Below are 17,359 nucleotides of genomic sequence, written 5' to 3'. Positions count from 1 at the left end.
GAGCCATTCTCTCCATCCTCTCTCTCTCTCTCTCTCTCTCTCTAACCCTAGACACAACCACTGGCCATTCACGTTCCTTCTTGCTCCATATTTTTTACCTTCGTCGGATCTATCTTCTTCTCCCCCGACGCTATCTTCTTCTTGCTCCATAAAATAACATCGGCGACCAAAGAATCAGGCTCGCTTCTTATTTTGCTTTTCCGTCTCCCAAAAAAAACCCTAGTTTCTATCACCGCTTCTTGTCCCTCACAAAATCTTCCATAGAACCGGCGATTGGGGGTCTGCGACTCTTCACGTTGACAACGCCCTGCTGCAACTCACGATAGGGACCAAAGGTGAAGCAATTACATAACATGGTTGACTGCTCTGGCATATTTACTTTCGTATTCATCTTCTTCCTCTCTAGCTTCCCCTAAATATAAAATTAATCCCACTATTGAATTAGTGAATTAGGGGTTAGGGTTTTGAGTGATTTGGGGAGAAGACGGTTGGCTCTAATGACCAAAAACTTCCCGGAATTGGGATTGAGAAAAGAAGATCGTGTGGAAGGAAGTTGGATTGACTACGTACTTTACTGGGCCTACTTCAACAACACAACCGAAGACACAGTTTTACTAACAAAAATACTTGAACATGCAGATTGGGAGACTTTTGGGTCCTAGATACTGGTAATTTATTAACTATAAACTTTTTTTTACTCAACAACTATTAATTCCAACTTACTTTTCACCAAAGATCAAGATGCATACTTCATTCACATCGAATTACATGTCCAGATATATGGCAATGGTCTGAACTTACCAGCTTTGGTGATTTACCTTCACCAAGAGATTTTGCTGTTGCTTCAGCCATTGGGAACCATAAAATAGTAATGTCAGAATTGCTACTCACAATTATTCCCTATTTGTTACCCATATGTACATACATACCTTAATAATAATGGTCCCTTACATGCTTATTATAGGTATGGTGGATGGGATGGTAAAAAGTGGTTATCAGATGTATTTGTCTTGGATACAAGTAATGTTTCTGTCTTAAAAATCTTATCCTTTTACTTTTATTTATGCGTTTACTATTATGATGATGAATATTATCTTTATGTTTTATGATTTTTAAATAGTGTCATTGGAGTGGAGAGAGTTAGCAGTTACAGGAACATTGCCACCACCAAGGTGTGGTCATACAGCCACTATGGTTGAGAAACGGTTGCTTGTATATGGTGGCAGAGGTGACCTCAAATTCAATGCCTGTTTTTTTTTTCTATTCTTTTTCATAATATTTAATTATTTAATAATGATTCTAATCATTCTATTGATCTTTTGGCAGGAGGTGGAGGACCAATCATGGGTGATTTATGGGGTTTAAAGGGTCTCATTGAAGAAGGTATGGGTAATGATGTCTGGATAAAATGCTATATACATAAAGTCTGTTACTTTTATAGACCGAATAAACCTTCTGAACGTGACTAAATGACCATTTTACCCTTACTTCCGTTAAAACTATATTGTCTTAATACTAACGAAGTATCTGTTTGAATTGTTTGTGTAAGGAAGATAACGAAGCGCCTGGATGGACACAGTTAAAGCTGCCCGGGCAAGCTCCAGCTGCCCGATGCGGGCATACTGTCACCTCTGGAGGCCACTATGTTAGTCTCCTTTTCTTCAAATTTCAACTTTTATTAACATTATTATTATTATTATTTAAAAAAAATATATCTTTTTCAGCTTCTCATGTTTGGAGGCCATGGAACCGGTGGTTGGTTGAGTCGCTATGATGTTTACTACAATGATTGTGTTGTTTTAGACAGGGGTGAGTCAGTGTCAGTCATTTTCACATAAGATTTAAAAAAAAATAGTTTATGTTCTTTTGTTATATTTTTTTATTGTGTGTTGTGTTATTGTGTTTTATTATTAGTGTCTGTGCAGTGGAAACGTGTAAATGTGTCTTATTACCTATATGGCTATATCTGCTTTGCACTAACATCACTTGTTTTTTATGATTTACAAACATATTTCTTAGTTTTGACCATTTTGTCCTTCTCAGACACAAGAATTTCTAGCTCTACTCCCCATTGTTAGAGACCACATAATTGATGGTTATAGCCCCGAGGCACGTGAAGTATTTCACAGAGAATTTGATTTCTTTGAAAAAGTCACCACTATATCAGGTGCTCTGTATCCACTCCCCAAAGAAGAAAGGAGAGTTGGCATCAAGAGGTATATGTCAGTTGTTTCATTTATATATTGATTAAATGTTATGCTTTCCTGTTTTTAGCATATAGTAGTTTACTGGTTATTAATTTTATAAACGATATGGGTACAGAGGGTTGGAAAAAATTTAGTTACCTGGAGATGATTGTTATCTACCAACAGCTCCTAGTAAGCTTGTGAGGGGCATTCAGGTCAATAGTGGAATCCCTTTACAGTCGGCAGCAAAAGTCCCAATTATGATCACTTTTGATGTGTTTGATCGAGATGGGGACCCAAAAGATATAAAACTCCAAGCTTGTATTTTTAAGGTAAGCAATTACTACTCATCACCTATAAACATTGGTTTAATTATTAAATGTTTATCTTTATGAAAGTAACAAAATGCATTAAGCAATATACAGAACTTCCACGAAGAACATCTGATGAATTAGAATCTGCATTGAGAGTTATTGATGAAGCTCTGCAGATTAGCAATTTCTCAGAGCAATTACTTCAAATGAAAGCAGATATCTTAATCATGGTTTGTGTTACAAAGTAGTTTATAATTTTCTCTACTTAATTCTTGATAACTTATATGATTCTATTCAACACTTTTGTCTGTTTTTCAGTTACGAAGATATGAACAGGTTATTCAGATGTGTGAGCAGAATCCTAATTCTGCTGAGGTGGACACACACACAAGCCCTAATTCATGGAGGTCAACCCTGATTGTTAAATCCTACTTCAATCTAGGAAGACTAGAGGAAGCTCCTGAATTCATTAAAAAGCAAGAAACTTCTGGACAAATCATAGAAAGGTAACCTTATTCTGTTTCGAAATTTTCAATTTGACTAAAACTAAAAGTCAACAATATGAAAGTTGACTTCTTTATGGTATTTATTGATTTCCAGATTAGAAAGCATGAGTTTGGACTCGGTGATACCTTTAGCCAACACAATTCGTGAGCTTTTATCTCGCAAGGTACATAAACAATAACTATTGAAGAGAAGCAGTTGGTGCGTATAACACCAACTGCTTCTCTTCAACTTCCGAGATATCTTTATGAAAATGTGTCAAGTTTAACAACAAAAACCATTGAAACTTAGCATCACAATACATATTATTTTAATCGCACACAGCTTGCATGCAATGCACATACAATTTGTGACAGTGAGCTGATACCATTTGGAACTGGACTATATCCCTTCATTTCCATTATAAATCACAGGTGACTTTAGGGGTAAAAATGGTATTTTCTTCTTTGATACTTCACTCACATCAACTAACAAATGACTTTGATTTTACAACTGCTCTCCAAATTCAGTTCTTGTATTTGAAGGCAGAATGGCAACTTTACGTGCTATGCAAACAATACCAAAAGGCAGTGAGGTATGTTTTTCTTACAATCCTTCTACATTCTTTTATTTTATTTGTATACTTGAATCAGTTGAATGTATTTAATCTGTGACTTATTTGTGATGAAATCTATGAATCTGTGGTGAAATGACTAAAAATCTGAAATCTGTGGAATATAGTCATATACATCATCATTTTAGCTTATGTTATGAAATATGTGTATGCTGTTGTAGCCTTCCATGGCAGGGGTTAAAAACTGGCACCAAGAATTAAGCAGAAATATGATAAAATTAGTGAAAAAAAGATGCTTACTCCCATTGAGGTATTGATTATTATTTACAGCAAATATACTTTTAAGTACTTATTCTCTTTAAGTTTTATTTTATTTATTTACTTTTACCTTACAGGTGCTTTGCAAATCTTATCCTACTGAATTCATACAATAATTCCTGGTTTGTGTAGTTTCCTTCCATTTGATTCTTCATTTCCATCAAGTGTTTGTTTTTAGGGCTAGTAAAACAACTTCATAACTCATGATCAATTCGTATGTAGAAAGCGTTTGAGCTAGCTTCTTTCTTTTGGTTCTGGGTAATTTCTTCTACTTAATCCCCTAACATATTTTCATCTCAAAAGTTGGCATTATATATTTATACATCAACTATGCGCTTTTGTTATTCTAGTGGAAATTCAATTATAATGATTTTTTCATCAAGAACCACATGCTTGCGTACATACACCTGTTTTTAGGGTTTGAATGAAGTTCCTTTCAATTTTGACATGAATTTCATACAAAATTAAACCTCTAAGTATTCTTATCTCTTGTTTCCATTATCCAGGTTTGTGGGCCAATTCTTATGCAGCTATATCACCCCACCACTCTATGCCCTAGTTACCCAGGTATGATTTTTTCATGAAAATATCCAAAAAGATGTGGGAGACTCTGACATATACAGACACTTATATGACAATGTCGCAATGATATGGGATATAGTAACATGAACAGTGTATTATTGTACAAAGATGGGTACGAATTACAAGCTAGGCAACATTAATTCCACAAAGTATAAGAGATACAATCCATGGATGGGGAAAGGATGCAAGGAGAAGAAGAAGGTGGTTAGGCATATATGGAGATGATTCAATGGTTCACACAGATACAAGCACGGTCATATCTGTTGAGGAATTAGAGCTCCGTGAGCCGGTACCAACATGTGTGTATATGTATCCTTTTCATACCATGAAGCCTTTGATCATTTTGTTACATGTAAGTTTTTAAAGTCCATTGTTTCTCATTCGTCCATTTAAATTGGATTTGTCGCTATCTAAATTCTCATAGTCACTTATTGGTTTTTTGTTATATATGCTTAAATCATAACAGCTATCATGACGACCTTCAACAGTAGCAGAAGATGTATACGTGTTCTTGTGCTACTATTGTGGATTCAGGAACATCCTTGCTTACTGGTCCAACTGTATGTATCTCACATGAAGTTTCTGTTAGAACTATTAATCTCAGGGATTTCAAGTTTTTCATATTTCTTGTATCTAATTATTTTCTCTACTATTGGAATGATTATTTGTATAACATTAACTTTTGTGCAATGCATTGTATTACTTGTATATGGTATTTTATTTTCCAATATGTGACATGAAATGCAAATTTAATATGAAAATAAGTAAATCCATAAATAAATTTTTTTTTTAAAAAAATTTAAAATTACGATACGCAAAAATGTGTGTCATCTTCATTTATGACATGGTCTTTCTTGACATGGACTTTTTTGATACACATTGCGTGTCATTAACACGCGCGTCGTAAGGTTACGACACGCAAATGCGTGTCGTCTTCCTTTATGACAGGGCCTTTCTTCATACGCATTGCGTGACGTAAACGCGCGTCGTAATTGTGCGTCGTAAATGAGCGTCGTAAATGCGCGTCGTCTACAGACGACGCGCAAAAGCGCGTCGTCTCTCTTTATGACAGGGCCTTCCTTGACACGCATTCGCGCGTCGTCTGAGCCGTTTACGACGCGCAATGAGCGTCGTAAAAGGCCTTTTTTCTTGTAGTGGATTAATTAAACTTAAGGGACTATAACTGTAATTATAAGATAATTGCATTTGGGCTATGGTCTACCTTGGAATAATAGGTTGGATGAATTCTATGGGGAAACCCATTAGAAATCGTCCAAGGGATATTCTAAAAGGGTCCATGGGCTGCTTAGGGCTTAAGCAGTCAGATTAGGGTTTCCTAGTTGAAAACCCTAATAGCCTACATGTATATATTTATATATATATATATATATATATATATATATATATATATATATATATATATAGTACTCTTAAGCCCAAAAACGTGGCTAAGAGTTCCACTAGGGTTTCTGGACGTTTTGGGGAGCCTCCTTTCTCCTTATTCTTCATCCTCTTGCTCTTGGTGTTTGTGAGCCATTAGAGGAGTGAAACTTGTGACTCTAAGCTTTGTAAAGCCATTACAAGGAGGATTTTAGATTGTTATTGCTACATAACAATCAAAAGTAATTCTCTAAACCCTAATTTCAGTTTATAATATATTAGATCTAAGATTGTAAGTCTTGGATACATTGCATGTACAATAGAGAAACCTAGATCCAAGCATTAGGATTTGCATGAACACATAGGATGTTCTTATGGATAAAACCCATCAATTTCCGGATTCAGCAGCAGCAGACTTTGAGGACGAAGTCTAAGATAAGTGTGGGAGATTTGTAACGCCTAAAGTATCTTCATTTCTTAAGGGGTACTCGACGAGTCTGTAGCCCGACTCATCAAGTAGAAGTGGGATGATCATGTGATTTAAGTTGGCTACTCGGCGAGTCCATATGTTGGGACTTGGCGAGTCTGCCTAACTGGATGAAGCCCTAATTTCAAGGGTTTGCACCCTACTTAAACACATTTATGCGCCCCAAACCAGCCTCCATCACCCTTAGAGTGTCCCTTACTAAACCCTATCCTCCCTTTAAGCTTTTTTGGAGTACTTCTCATCTTGTGAAGGATTTTTGGTGCATTTTGAAGTTAGAAGAAGAAGAGAGAATAGAGGTTTTCAAGAGGAGCAAAGGAGATCTGAGTTTCTTGTGTCATTCCAGCCTCCATTAAGGTATAAAGCTCGAATTTTGACTTGTCATCATGTAGATCTTCTTAAAAGCTTGCTAGTGTTGCTCTCGAGCCATTTTCTAGACATTGAGGTCAATTTATGGGAAGTTAAGATGAATGGATTCAGATCTAAGCATTTTTGGACTCCTTGAGCTCAAGGTTGCCACCTTTATTGAGCTAAACACCCATTCCAAACCTAGATCTCCTCTTCTAGCTCCTTTATGGGCATTGTAGCTTATCATGAGAATGCATGAACGTAAAGTCAGAAACTTTACATGTGAAATTAGTCCTAGGAACCCAGATCTATGAATTGGACGCATTGGAATTGAGAAAAATCGACTGTATAGTAATGGCATGCTTGGGAATCGGCGAGTTGTTCTTCAAACTCGGCGATTCGATTCGTGAGTCCTCGGTTTTTCCCCGATTTGAGAGTTTAGGGTGATTCATTGAGTAGAGTATGGACTCAGTGAGTTAAGAATTCGATTTGGAAGCAGTCGGACTCGACGAGTTGTTCATGCGACTCGGCGAGTCAAAGACTAGGTGTGTTCTTCTGTAAAAAGGGAACTCGACGAGTTGTTCATACAACTCGGCGAGTCGGATGAAGATTAGATTTGATGTTAGTATCGAAGAAGAACCCGTCGAGTCTTTGCCAAACTCGACGAGTAGAAGCGAGAAGAGGATTAGGATGGATGATGGGGACTCGGCGAGTTGGCGGTCCAACTCGGCGATCTGGTTAACTGAAAGTTGACTTTGACATGGAGGTTGACTTGTCGAGGGGTAAATAGTCATTTTACCCTAAGATTTATATCAGTATTTGATAGTGTTTATGGGATTTATAGCCGGGGAGTTCCGAAGCAACAGTCAGTCAGTTTCAGATCTAGCATCTCAACAGCCAGCGTTACGAGGTGAGTTTCCTTCCAGTAGGAACGGGTCTACGGCCACAATGCCAACCCGTTTAGTTAGCACTAGTTTCGGACTTCTGTCCGATATAGTAGATCAATGTGCTTGATGTCTTTGTGGCAAGCATGTATTTGTGTTATGTGTTCCGGACTTTGGACCGATGCAGTATATGTGTTCACGCTAGTAGTTATGATTATGCTATGCTATGTTCAGTCGGTTTCCGGACTTCGGTCCGATGCAGAGGGCAAGGCTCTGGTTAGTTTCAGACTTTGGTCTGATGCAGAGGGCAAGGCCCTGGTTAGTTCCAGACTTTGGTCTGATGCAGTTTCCGGACTTCGGTCTGATGCAGAGGGCAAGGCCCTAGTTAGTTCCGGACTCCGGTCCGATGCAATTTTTGGACTTCGGTCTGATGCAGTGGGCAAGGCTCAATATGTGTTTATATGTTGTTGTATGGTATGTGGTAGTTTGGGGGAGCTCACTAAGCTTCGTGCTTACAGTTTCATTTCTGGTTTCAGGTACTTCCGCTAGCAAAGGGAAGAGCTCGGGTTGATGGCATCGCACACACCACAGCTTCAGTTTTATCCTGGGAGTTTTATTCAGATATTTTGTTATGATTGATACAGTTTTGTTTTGACACAGTTTCTTTGACTTTTGAGTCACTTATTCCATGGTTCTTATTATATATGACATTCGATGATGTGATTTTTATTAATATTAAAGCAAAAAAATTTGGGTTGTAATTTTGGGATGTTACATGTTATTTGGGATGAGTATTGTAAGAATATATTATATTGGTTTTAAGTTGTGTATGAATGGATATATATATATATATATATATATATATATATATATATATATATATATATACAAAAATGTTGGGTAAAGCATGGGTAGATAGTTGTTGTGTGATGAAATAAAAATAATGAGAGGCCTCGACTTGATTGTGATCTAGTCGTCCAGTAGTATATGGATGACGACCACAAACTTTTCTAGACAGTTCAGTGGAATGTTGGCAGGCTCATAACCTGTAGGGGTAGTGAACTTGGGTGTTCATTTGTTGTGTTATATCCCCCTCATGGTTTCCTTAGGGCTTTCATTATTGAGGAAACCTCTCTTCGGTAGTGTCTGTCCCGATGAAAATCCTAGATTAGGTCCCTTGTAATAGTTGTTGTCATAGGGACGTAATGTGAGGATAACGGGAATGGGTAATCAGGTTGTTATTGGTTGGTGAAATTAAATATAACTATTTATTGTGGGTTGAAAACCCTATATGCTCACCAGGATCCCAAGCCTGACCCACTCAGTTTCTTTTTATTATTGGTAGTGACGCGAGAGCATAAGTTGGGGAACTTGTGAAGATGTTTTTGTTATAGACCAGTAGTTGTATAGATCTATGTAAGGTATTTGTTTTATTGTTTATGCTTTTGTGTCTGTATCGGAACATGACATCTCGAGTTTTGATATATAATGAAAATACATTTCTTTAAGAAATGCTTTGATAAACCTAATTTTATCATGTATTGTTTTGGGGACAAAATTCCGCAACTCTTTTAAATTAATGGATTTACTCTGAAATTATTTTAAAATCATAAATGAAACCGGTCTTTTCTGTCCTTGATTTTGGGGATGCCGCAGTTGGTATCAGAGCATTAGTTTAAGCGAAATAGGAATTTGTAGGATTTCTAGACTAAAACATAGAATGCTAAGTGAAGATTGTGAAATGAGTGGCTGTCATATTTTTGACATGAGCACTAGTTTATTTTAGGAAAGTTGCCTAAGATTCTTTTATATGCTAAATGTTATATGTTTTCCATATAAGATATTATTTTTTTGGATCTATGGTTTGTTGCCAACCAGATCTGGAAACCTCATGTGTTTAGGATTCTAAGCGTAGGATTACGGTATTAGAACTAACATGTAAACGTTTCGAAGTTATAAGGATGATTTAATTATCTATCGTGATTGAGGATCTAAATTCACCTTATTTGGTGTGTAGATCAAAAATGGTAAGAACCAGAAGTGGAGTTGGAAACGTGAACGAAGACAGGAATCAACCACCTATGATTGAGTGAGTGGCTGTTGTAGCAGCAGCACCTGAGCCAATAACAATGGCTGGTGTACAATTGATGATTCAAACAATGTTGGATATTCAGATGGAAGAAACAAGACGTCTGCTTCGGCAAAATCGTGAAGAACTTACAATGCTAATTGAACAGCCCGAGTTGAATGAAGGGCATTCGGAAGGAGGTAACTTCAGTGGGACTGTTGGTCAAGCCAACCCACTGATTGTTAGGCAAATCAACCAGGAAGGGGGAAATTATGGACTTAGATGCAAGTACAAAGACTTTTTGACTTGCAAACCATCGACCTTCACTGGAAAGGAAGATCCGATCGGAGTTATGGATTGGATCTCAGAAATGGAGCTAGCCTGCATGACGTGTGGTTGCAGAGTCAAGTTGCAGACCACTTTCGCAGTACGTCAGTTCAGGGGTGGATCTTTTTGTTGGTGGAACACTCTAGGGAAGACCCTAAGACCTAATGAGCCACTGCAAATGACTTGGGCAGAGTTCTTGGTACAATCCAAGCATAAGTTCTGCTCGGCCCAAAATCTACTAGAGTTGGAGAACAAGTTTCTGACATTGACTAAAGGCAGCATGTCAGTCGATGATTACACCAATGCCTTTACAGACAAAATGGAGTTTGCTTTGCACATCATCCCAAATGAGCTGACAAAAGTTAACCGGTACGAAAAAGGACTCCCATGGGAGTACAATGTGCCAGTACATCAGGCACCTACTCTTGAGGTAGTTATTTGGCCTACCAAGTCTGTTGAGGATATGATCAAGGGGAGAACCACCAGCAAGGTTGAGGTTGGCGAAAAGAGAAAGTTTGAAGCAACTTCGGGTTCCAGCAAGAAAAACAAATTTTCGAAGTCTAATTCGAAGAAGTTTAGAGGTGAATCGAAATGGTGTGAAAAGTGCAAGAAAAAACACTCTAGGAAATGTAGTGAGGAAGTGACCTGCTACAAATGTGGAATAATTGGGCATTATGCCAATGAGTTTCTCAACAATATGTACATTTTCCCCTGGCCCAGATATGATATTAGCTATTTTAATTCTACTATTGGACTAATGGTAAAATATACACAACTATAATATCCTATTACTTTAATCCACTCTAAAAGTGAACCTTCTATTTCTATAATAGAAAACTCGATGATCACCAATTCCAAACAAAAGTCATCATTATAATAAGTTCCTAATCTTTTATAGTCCAAAATATTTTGGTGTAGTATGTATACACCTTAGAAGACCAAAATATGATAACAGGGAGTAAATAAAATTAAAGATGTACCACTAAAAGTGAACCTTCTATTTCTATAATAAGAACATCAAATAGATGTTATTTACAATGAAGTAAGAGGATATTCTGGTGTAGCATGTATACACATTAGAAGACCAAAATATGATATTAGGGTGTAAATAAAATTAAAGATGTACCTCAGGAGCATGACCTTTTACAGCAACAAACAAGCCACCAACACCATCAACATCTTATATAATCAACTAAAACCTATCACTTTGGCATTGGGATTAATGATGAACAAAATTTGATTGAATATAAATAGACGAGGCATTAAGATGTACCTTAGAAGACTAATTTCGAGTCTGGATTGTAACAAAAAGCGAGGTAGGTTGCTATTCAAACAGTACGGTGGGTCACGATGCTGGGAAGAAGGATTTGCAGCTCTGACTGCCGTTTTCACATCTCGCCAATCACTAGAACTGTATAAAGTCTCTCTAGGCAGCGACGGATCACGGAATCGGAGTGATCTGGAGTAATTAAATGAGTGTAATCAAACACCATAAGTGCCTCCAAATCAGATCCAACTATAGATACTTCATCTCAAAGAAATCCATCCTTGAAGGAGTCCAAACGCTTGTAACTCAGAAAATCCAATCAAAGCACCAACTAAAATACATTGTTCCAAAAAAATCCTTACATTTAGGTTTTAATTTGACAAATTGGACACATTGATCAATGATCATCATCCGGTGAAATAGCACAATAACAAGGCAAATTGATAAATAGTATACTCACCCATGGATTTTGTTGATCTCAAATTCAATTACGTCTCTGATTAAGAAAAATAAGACGAATACTACCGGCATATGAGAGGTCGTCTGCGATTGCAGATCATTTGTCGAAGGGATGCTGGACGGATGACTGAGACGGCATGAAGGGAATATAATCGATCTGTCGATCCAAATCACAATGTCGGTCTATTGTTTCTTAGACTCATCATCGACGAGGCGAACATTAGGGAGTGTTAATGGCCGGAGGTGGGACGAAGGTAGGAGAGAGGCGAGATGATGAGATAGAGAGAGAACGGGGGAAAGGGCAGGGCTTGACATAGGTTATCTCTAAAATGCCTCCAATTATTGTGAAATAAGATGCCCCCGCCTCTTTTTCCCCTAGTTATTTACAAAAATGCCATAAATCATCCTAACCTTCAATTATTTTGATCTAACGGCCTTCATTTGGTTCTCGGGTTCTCGGGAAACTTTTAGTTCTCAAATGATCCTTCCTATATATATATATATATATATATATATATATATATATATATATATATATATATATATATATATATATATATATATATATATATATGGCTAGGTTATAAAGTGGATGGACAACTATTGTGTGGATGTGTGGATAATGCTATTTTATGAAAATTACTAAGCGAATATGTAGTTTAGTAATGTGAATACGTTCAATCTCACCGAACTATTATTATTTTAATGGATTCTCACCAATTCTAGTTCATTTTTGTTTTCATTCATCGTTTTTTTTATTTATTTTAAGTCTTACAGAATACGACTCCATAAAGATCCTGATAACATTCTGACATAATGAAAATAATTTAAAAAAATTGTATAATAACCTTATAGACGATTTAATTAGTGAAAATGCTTAATAATTAAAATAATTATATAAGAGTGAACGTATTCATATTATCAAACAACATATTTTCTTTGTAATTCTCACAGAATAACGTTATCTACACGTCCACACAATAAATGTCAATCCACATTTGAACCTAGCTTTTATATATATATATATATATATATATATATATATATATATATATATATATATATATATATATATATATATATATATATATATATATATATATATATATCCCTATTTTAATAAATGAATAGTTTTAATATCCTTTTGCCAAGTGTCATTCTAATATAACTCCTCATTAATCTTATGTCATATGTCATGTACATATGTTATGCAACTCATTTCAAAATTCAAATTTATATTTTCGAATTATATGTTAAATTTGAAGTTATAATAACTTTAAAATTTTGATATATCTCTTAATTAATAATTTATTTAAAATGACTTCTTTATAATAACTTATTAATAATTATAAATTTTTATTATAAAAAATTAATTAATTTTATAACCGTGGTTCCCACAAGTTATAAACTAATATATATATATATATATATATATATATATATATATATATATATATATATATATATATATATATATATATATATATATATATATATATATATTTGGTGATGTTCAATAGAGAACCATGATTAACCAAGAAACCTATCTTTTTTCTCAACTTTTAGAACTTATTTTTTATCAAAAAAAAAACCTAAAAATACAGAAATTCATAACTTTTTATCCTTTTTCCAATGATATAAAATTCGATTTTTTTTACGTCAAATTCAAAATGTGAATCTTCGAAAATTCACAACGTGAATCCGGATTCACACGGTGAATCCGAAAAATATTTTTCACATTCACAATGTTAATATATGAATTTTGATATTTTTAGATTTTTTTTTCGACAAAGAATAAGCTCTAGTAATTGGAAAAAATATTTGGTTCTTTGAAGAACCCATAATTATGGTTCTCTATTGAACTTTTCCATATATATATATATATATATATATATATATATATATATATATATATATATATATATATATATATATATATTATTTTGGTAAAAGGTAACCACTCAAATTGTCCACCTCTTTGTATCTTTTATTTGATTCTCGATTCCTCCGCAGCAACACATGTAACTTTCAAAATAAATGATCTATTCTGGGTTAGTTATTACGTCAAATCTAACCAGGCTTAAGGGGACTCTTGTTTGTTGGCTGGAATTATAATAAAATAAAAGATTTATAACACTATGCATTGATTTGAACCACTTTCGAACCAAAAACCTACAAACTTATACCAACAAGATTTACTAAGGCTATTATGTAATAAAATAAGGATTAATGCTATGAAAACCATTATTTAGTTTTTATCCTATTTTTTTTTGTTTTATAAAACCTATTATTTTTTATACACTTTATGGTTTTCCATTTTAACTGTTTTTTTTGTTTTATAAAACCTATTATTTTTTATACACTTTATGGTTTTCCATTTTAACTGACGTTAGTTATTTATCATATGTTTATGTGGTTGTTTTTGATGACATGACATGATAACGTGATAATAACGTTAGAACAAAGGATTGAACCATTGAGCCAAAGCTTGATTTAGTTGCTACGCTCGTGTGTGTGTGTGTGTGTGTATATATATATATATATATATATATATATATATATATATATATATATATATAATCGTCTAGTCTGCAACTAATTGGTGATCCTAAATTGTAAATCATTTCAATTTTAAAATAACTAATATCATAGGAAAGTAGGTAAATACGATTAATATCATAATAAAACATATTAATATGACTAATACACCACTAATCATTCTTCAAATACTTTCTATCAAGATATAATGTATTCAAGGTGATAAAAAATCATCGAGAATAGAAGAGCAAATATCAAGCAATGACAACAAAATGAAGAGAGGTTCGTCAATAAAAAAAATTTAATTAAGAAAATCTCTTACAAAGAAAGAGTACATAAAATGATAGTTTTATATGCAACCCTAGCATAATATATACACTAGATAGATGGCTATTCTAGACTCAAAACCCTACATGTCATGGATTTAAATAACTATGATAACTACCATATATTCAAGATATATATTATACAAAATAGATCGTTAAATTCTTAACTGAGCTGGAAAGATATGTATATGTCTATAGGAAGTTGACATGTACACCTACTGTTGCTAGCTACAAGCCGACGGTACTTGGTGCATGCATAACTTTCTAAACACGGACGACAACTAATGAAACGTTAGGATACTGGTCAGGTGACAACAAATACTTATAGTTTGATTATAGGAACTCATCGTAACATTGTGAAACTAGTCTATTTAAAAATTACTATTAGGGGATAAACCCTAAATGTGTTATGCACAACCCAAGTATGCGAGTTTAGGAAAACCATAACACTGATATAACCTATACTACAGAACATTTAAAAGCATACAAAACCTGTGAACTCACAAATATTATATTGACCTTTCAAACCACATGTATTCTTAGGATAATGAGTCTGGAAGGAGATAGACAAGATTCAAGTGATGCAACAGGTGGCCTATGTGTTTTTTTTTTGGTACTTTGCTTTTGTAGCGTATTTGTAACTTGAACACCTGTGTAACCAATATTACTTAATTAATAAAAAGTAAAGCTTGTATAACATTTGTGTACTATTCAATGTGACATTATATATAGGATCCAACATCCTAATGGTGCATAGCCTGACGTTTCCATCGCCGATCGGGGGTGTGACATCTTAGGACCTTTTCTGCATTTAACAAGATCAGAGGTTAAGGTTGAGTACATACACTTTCTATATAGAAGATGATCATCATCAGAATCATTATCGTTGTTGACTTATTGTTCCCCCTAAGCCTAAGACTCTCCCTCATGCTGACACTCCCCGTCGGCCTGATAATCAGATGGGAGAATTATTGAGAAGAAAAGGATGGGCGTGAACAGAATCACCAAGGAATTCAAGTTCAGAAATCTTTCTTCATCTTCAAAAGAAATAGGGCTTTCATGAGTGTGTGCCCAAAATTTCTTCAAACACATTTTCAATAGTATGACAGTTTAATTCTCCCCCTTTTAACATTATTAGAACAATCTTCATTAGTATGTTAAGGAGATGCAGGAGAAGCTATTTCCTTTGGTGAGACATCCGTTACATGATTTTAAGAGTAGGAAAAAGAACATTATGCACTTGAGAATCAACTGTTGGAGTAGTGTGGGAAAGTGGAGGATTATTATCATCTGTTGGTGGTTGTTGATCGCTAGATTATGGTAGTGGTGGAGCAGGTGGATTACTTGATGTTGGTCTAGTGGAGGTAGATGGAAGAATAGCTCTTTTAATGGAAAAAATATCTTGTTTGATATTTGAAATATGTGACTCTAATCTATTTTCACGATAAGCAAACATATGAGTTTGCTTACTGAGTTCCAAGAGCTGCAAGGATTTGTGAGTGAATATCATGTTGATCTGGTTCCTGACGCTGAATCTCCCCCTCAGTTTGAGCAAGAGGTTGAGACTTGTGATCATAATGAGTATCACCAGCAATGGGACTTGGGGAGCTCTCATTGGTTTGAAAATCAGTATTTTTAATAGGAGAAGTAAACTTGATAAATTTTGTATGCTGTGACGATGAGGATTTTGATTGAAATTATGTGTGGGTATTGACTCGTGGTGGAAAACAAACGGCAACAACGGAAGTAAAGACATCAGAGCGTCGCGAAGCAGGCTTCATCATAGAAATTAATGGATATTCAGAATCCTCATAGTTTGAAACTCTTTCTGAAGAGTCTTCTTCATCATCACTATCATCATCATCATCTTCTTTTTCTTTTTCTTCTTCTTTTTCTTTTTCTTCTTCTTTTTCTTCTTCTTCTTCTTCTTCTTCTTCTTCTTCTTCTTCTTCTTCTTCTTCTTCTTCTATAACTTGAATAGATACAAATTCATCATATTCTTCATCAAAAGAATATAAGGATGCTTGAAAATGAAGAGGATTGTATGGAGGAATAACAACTTACAATACGTGTAAAATCATATACGCTATAGACGGTGAAATAGGAGGATCTCTTGGAGTAAGGGATGCATTGATCAACTTTGAGGACATGAAGGACGATGCAATAGAGTCATCAGTGTCACCATTATAACCAATGCCAATGTAACTAAAACAAGAGAAATCTAGTGGCAATAAGGGGCATAAGAAGATATATTTCTCCCTAAGGTGGAGGCCACAAGCTGATCAAAGATAAGTTTGCCAAAGTCTAGATTCTTGTTCTTCACCATTTCATTTAGAATGCACATATCAAATAAATCTAATTGGTCAAGACTTCCATTTTTGTGCCCTAGGCACTTTCTGTTGGGTTATTTAAAGTGTTGTCTCAAATTTACTATGTATGTATTTAGCCTTTATTAAACGAATTGGGCATGTCCATCCACATTTATGCTGCTAGGGTTAGGCTATAAATATTGCATGCATGTATTGTACTAGGGTTGATCATTTATGTGATACCCTGCATTGTCTTTATAGAAAAGTTCTATTCGAACTCTTCTAAGGCATTGATTATTAATCATTTAGTACAACTTCGATCATTTTTCTTGTTATTTGATTCACTTTACTGTTATTGAATCTATCAATCTATTATTTATTATTTCAACAATTGGTATCAGAGCAGGAGATTGTGTAACTCATACACATATCTTTTGTCGAGTATGTCACACCCCCAAACCAGAATAGGGGAAACGTCTGTGTGCGGATGGAGTGACTTCATACAGTATCAT

The 17,359-nt window shown here is 34.9% G+C and overlaps 1 protein-coding gene across 1 annotated transcript; it reads left to right on the top strand.

Moving 5' to 3' along the window:
- Positions 1–497: 497 nt before the first annotated feature.
- Positions 498–2,341, top strand: LOC111889002 (protein GLUTELIN PRECURSOR ACCUMULATION 3-like). Its single transcript, XM_052765055.1, has 10 exons — positions 498–655; positions 736–873; positions 965–1,020; positions 1,121–1,228; positions 1,327–1,383; positions 1,554–1,645; positions 1,725–1,809; positions 1,915–1,988; positions 2,044–2,216; positions 2,323–2,341. The coding sequence occupies exons 1-10, from the start codon at positions 498–500 to the stop codon at positions 2,339–2,341; spliced, it is 960 nt and encodes a 319-aa protein (XP_052621015.1).
- The last annotated feature ends 15,018 nt before the right edge of the window (positions 2,342–17,359 follow it).

The sequence above is a fragment of the Lactuca sativa genome, chromosome 6 (genome assembly GCF_002870075.4).
Source record: "Lactuca sativa cultivar Salinas chromosome 6, Lsat_Salinas_v11, whole genome shotgun sequence".
Classification (NCBI taxonomy): domain Eukaryota; kingdom Viridiplantae; phylum Streptophyta; class Magnoliopsida; order Asterales; family Asteraceae; genus Lactuca; species Lactuca sativa.
Note: the sequence above shows the minus strand (reverse complement) of the source record. Positions and strands in the feature narration are given on the sequence as shown.